Here is a 4598-nt window from a genome sequence, read left to right as displayed (position 1 = left end):
CTTTGTGAGGCTCATGCTCTGCCAGGGAGGAGGGGAAGCTGTGAGGAAGCAGAGACGGGGCGCCTGACCCAAGCTAGCCAAGGAGGTGTTCCATACCACAGCACGTCATGCCCAGGGTGGGGGGTAACTGGGAGTTACCCAGGACACGGGCTTCCAGGTGGGGCTCGTTTCTTGGCTGGTGGTATCGTATTCTCTTCCCTTGTTGTTTTCTCTTATCGTTGTTGTCGTTGGTAGTGGCGGTGGTGATTTGTGTTGTACATTGGTTGCTGGACTGTTCTTGTCTCAACCCGTAGGAGTTGCACCCTTTCGATCCTCCTCCCCGTTCCTCTGGGAGCGCGGAAGGGGAGAGCCCCAGTGGGGGGAGTTGCCCTCGATTGCTGTCAGCCCGGCACCACTCACTGGGGGTGAGTGAACAAGTTGCCTGACTGGGTTTAAACCACGACAGTTTACAGTTGTATGGCCAGTTGAAACCTCAGTTTCTCTTTGAAGATGCAAATTGTGAATTTCTTTGGGGTGTGTGTGTGGTTTGTTTGTTTGTTTTTCCCTTGTAATTCACAGAACAAATTCACAACTTAAGTCTGCAACCTTGAAATAATTACTTTGTGTAAAATAGGTTCTCCTGAGGGGAAGATTCTACTGAATCTAGAAAGAACAAAAACTTTGCTTATGCAGTGCCACAAGTGTCTAAAACAAGTTACTGCAGTGGGGCTCATGTTAATACTGGTTTTCTTATATGAAGAAAAATTTATGTATACAGTCAGTTTTGTAACAACCAAAACCTGAGTTGTAAGTGAGCAAATAGTTTCTTTAAAGAAATGCAAATATAATAACTGTTTGTAGTTTGTCAAGAAAGAATTCAGCACATCATCTTATGATCACCAGATACCCTTGTTTCAACATTAAAATGTGAAGTAGTCTTTCTCAACAGAAGTCTCTTTTTCTGTCCTTCAGTATTTGCAAACGATGTATTCGAAAGATGGATCACCACTGCCCATGGGTGAATAATTGTGTGGGGGAGAAAAATCAGAGATTTTTTGTTCTGTTTACGGTAAGTGAAAACAGCAGCTTGATTTCAGTACAAATCTACCTTGATTATAAGTTTTGGTTGTGCTTATTGAGTAATGTCTTAAGGGCACTACTGGGTTTTGTTGGGTTTGGTTTTGTTTCTGTCTATGCAAGATATTCTCCAAGAGGAAGATATTTCTACTCATACTTATTTTAATCTTGTAAAGTGCTGTTATTTTAAACTATATTAATTTTGCTGTGTTTTATGTAGTAACAGTTAATGAAATGGTATCGTTTAGGGAGCTAATCCTTAAACTTTTATTGTTGCCCATGTTTTTAGATTCAAGCTTAATTAGAATTTGTTTTTACATCATTGTATTGAATTAAAAATTGAAATCGCTGTGCGGTGGTGAAGGTTGGCTGAAAGGAATGTCTGCTTTACTACCTGGCAGCAGTCAAAAGTAAGCACTCTCTTATTTCCAGATGTATATAGCCCTAATTTCAGCTCATGCGCTCATACTGTGTGGGTTTCAGTTTTTCTCCTGTGTCCAAGGGCAGTGGACTGGTAAGCAAATACTTAATTTTCACTGTCATAATCTAGCAGTAATTAAGGGGAAGTTCCACCTATTTCAGTCCCATGTATGAAACATTACAAGACTTCAATCTTTTGAAAGTGAGGTCCTGAAAATATTTCATACCTATTTTTTCTTTGCCCCTCTCTGTGCCCTCCTCTGTGCCCTTCTCTCTCTCCCTCTGTCACTCTTTTGGTTCCCTTTATTTTAGACATTCACTCTAAAAGCTGTGTCTGTCAACAGCATTCTCACTCCCTTTCCATATAGTAAAAGTTTACTACCTCTGTAATAGGAAGGAAGCAGATAGCTGGTCCTCAGCCAACTCAGTGCTATATTACCTGAAGCTGCCAGCTGGGGCTTTGTGTGTCCCAGCACAGTTCTGTGAACAACAGCTGGAACTTTAATTTTTTCCTTATTTTGTTACTGGGACAAACTGTGGGGTTCCTTTAGAAAGGAAATTTCCTAAATTGTCCTAGTAGTTTGTTTAGGCCTCTGACTTGCATTTCCTAATGTTCCATTGTGCTAGAGCTCATTCTGACCTTGTGCTTTTGCCAGAAGATGGTTGACTGTATGTTCTTCCTGGTACCTGAAACAACAGGGGAATCCATGTGACTGATTTTTGATGAATATTCAATTAAATGGATGGAATCCTAGTACTTCTTTTACTTGAAACATTCTGCTTCCTGTATACTATCCCATTTCTTCTTTGTTTAACTATAATTGAGTTAATCAGTTGATCAGAGGGCCTCCTGAGATGTGACTGTAAGTCAGAACCTTCTGTGTGGTTAATTAAAAAAGAATAACAGCAATTGCAGCAAAATGGAACATCTGGATTAAACTATCAAGTCAGCTGACAATGGTGGTTTTTACAGTGCTTGTCACTCATGAAACTTCAAGCTGCTCTCATCTTTATATATGTGCAGATCTGAGTATTTAAATTCTCATGTGCAAACATTTATTTGAGATCCTTGAAATATTGAAGCAGGATTGCAGCAATGCAGTACCATATGCTTTATAGGAAGCCAAAAGTGTTACTTCCATAAAATTCTTTATTTCCTTTGGCAGCAAATAACGCTGCTGCAGTGCTAGAAATTAGAAGTTTGTTTTAATTGTGAAATACTGTTTCAAGTGTCAGATATTTAACTTTTTATTGCTGTTTGTTGAAGAGGGGATATCTTAGTATGAAAATGCTCTATAGACTTTTTTCTTTTTTTTTTTTTTAATCACTACGTATATCGTTTTCACAGAATGCAGTGACTTCTCCCCACCTGTAACTGTGATCCTGATGATCATCTTGTTCCTTGAGGGTTTTCTGTTTCTCACTTTCACTGCAGTCATGTTTGGCACCCAAATCCACTCAATATGCAATGATGAAACGGTAAAGACCTCTACTTTTGTATGCTGTAACAATATTTTTTTTTTTCAGGTTTGCTTTCTAGCAGAAGTTCTTATATTATTTACCTTTCTGGCCTAAATTTTATAATTAGGTTTTCAATTACAGACACTGCACACATTCTGACTTCATTTTCGGCTTTCACTTCTCAAGTGTCACAAACTCCTGATATGTGCCATGAGAAATTTCTGCTTTTCTCAGGCTTACACTTAAACTGGGTATCTTGTATCAACCCTTCAAGTTTTCCTCTATTTTGATACACTTCATGTTAGAGTATCACCATAGTTTGGACCTTTGGCTCCCCTGCCCTTAAATGTAGTGTTAAGCCTTGAGAGGCTGTTTTGTGATGGGTAATTGACTGGAAACAGAAGGAATTTGAATCCTGTGGCTGTTCAGAATTTTCTCATGTGAGGCTGTTTAAAAGTGTATTTCTGTAGCTGTGAAATATAATTGGTAAATCAAGCTTTTGTTCGTGGGAAGTACAAGAAATGATCATCAAAATAATGCATTTGGGAGAGCAAGACTACCTTCAGTAATTGCAGCACAAGAGCCTTCTTAGAAGCCTTATTGTCTCATTTCATTAAATGAGTAAACAACTTCTAGTGTAGGTATGTTGTGTGTGGATCCTCTACTGTAACATCAGCTTTTCTGGTAATTTTGTCTTTGATGGAGGAGAGGTAGAGGTAGACCAGCCTTCTTGTACACATTTAATGTTCTAAGTTGTCTGCCCTGTACCCGCAGGGCTAAATCAGCCACTCTTACTTCTTTCCTACTAAGTAACAGCAAGAAACTAATCAGCTCACATCACTAGCTATACATCAAAAGAATGCAAAATAATCATCAGCTTCAATAAGTGCTATTATTAGACTTTACTAAACTGTGGACTTAACAGTGTGTCACGGCATGTCTATCTGTACACAGGAGATTGAAAGACTGAAGAGTGAAAAGCCAACATGGGAGCGGAGACTACATTGGGAAGGAATGAAATCTGTTTTTGGGAGTCAGCCTTCACTCCTGTGGATCAATCCTTTTGCAGGATTTCAAATCAGGCGACTTCTACTGAGAGCAAAGAAAGGAGGACCTGAGTTTTCTGTTTGAGTCTAATTATGCTTGAACTTACAAGAATACTATATAATATTTATTGGGGGGGCAGAGAAGGCTGTCTACATATAATCTGTGACCAGGTGAAACTGATATCAGACATTTGCTTGTAGCAAGCAGAGTTTTATACCTTTATCATCACAGACATCTCATTAACTTTTAGAGATGTGAACTGGATCTGTAATGGTCTTAACAGCAAGATAACAAAGGAAATGCACATGGTCACACTAAAGAAGCCAAATGTTGTCATGCTACTGTAATTTATTTTGAGATTAATTATCCATTTTTGTTAAACCCTTTTGATTTCATAAATGTTTGGAGAATTACCTGTGTGTTTTTATAAAAAGCATACACTTGGGTGCAGTTGTCAATCATAAGGAGGAGTATTATGGTGAAAGTTGATCTTAAATGAGTGTTTCAGGTTCGTAGGATTCCCGTGTACAAAGACTGGACACCAAACGCAATATAAATAATTAAATGCTCTAGTCTATTTATTGAGGTATTAATGTGAAGCAAATATATATATT

The 4598-nt window shown here is 38.6% G+C and overlaps 1 protein-coding gene across 1 annotated transcript; it reads left to right on the top strand.

Moving 5' to 3' along the window:
• Positions 1-891: 891 nt before the first annotated feature.
• On the top strand, positions 892-4306 carry LOC130601433 (palmitoyltransferase ZDHHC7-like). Its single transcript, XM_057413514.1, has 4 exons — positions 892-1048; positions 1489-1570; positions 2825-2955; positions 3892-4306. The coding sequence occupies exons 1-4, from the start codon at positions 977-979 to the stop codon at positions 4066-4068; spliced, it is 462 nt and encodes a 153-aa protein (XP_057269497.1). The 5' UTR covers positions 892-976; the 3' UTR covers positions 4069-4306.
• The last annotated feature ends 292 nt before the right edge of the window (positions 4307-4598 follow it).

This window comes from Pezoporus wallicus, unplaced genomic scaffold (assembly GCF_028554395.1).
Source record: "Pezoporus wallicus isolate ANWC-B61680 ecotype Strahan unplaced genomic scaffold, APGP_CSIRO_Pwel_v1 contig_13786, whole genome shotgun sequence".
Lineage (NCBI taxonomy): Eukaryota > Metazoa > Chordata > Aves > Psittaciformes > Psittacidae > Pezoporus > Pezoporus wallicus.
The sequence above is the reverse complement of the archived record's forward strand: the minus strand, read 5'-3'. Positions and strand labels throughout refer to the sequence as shown.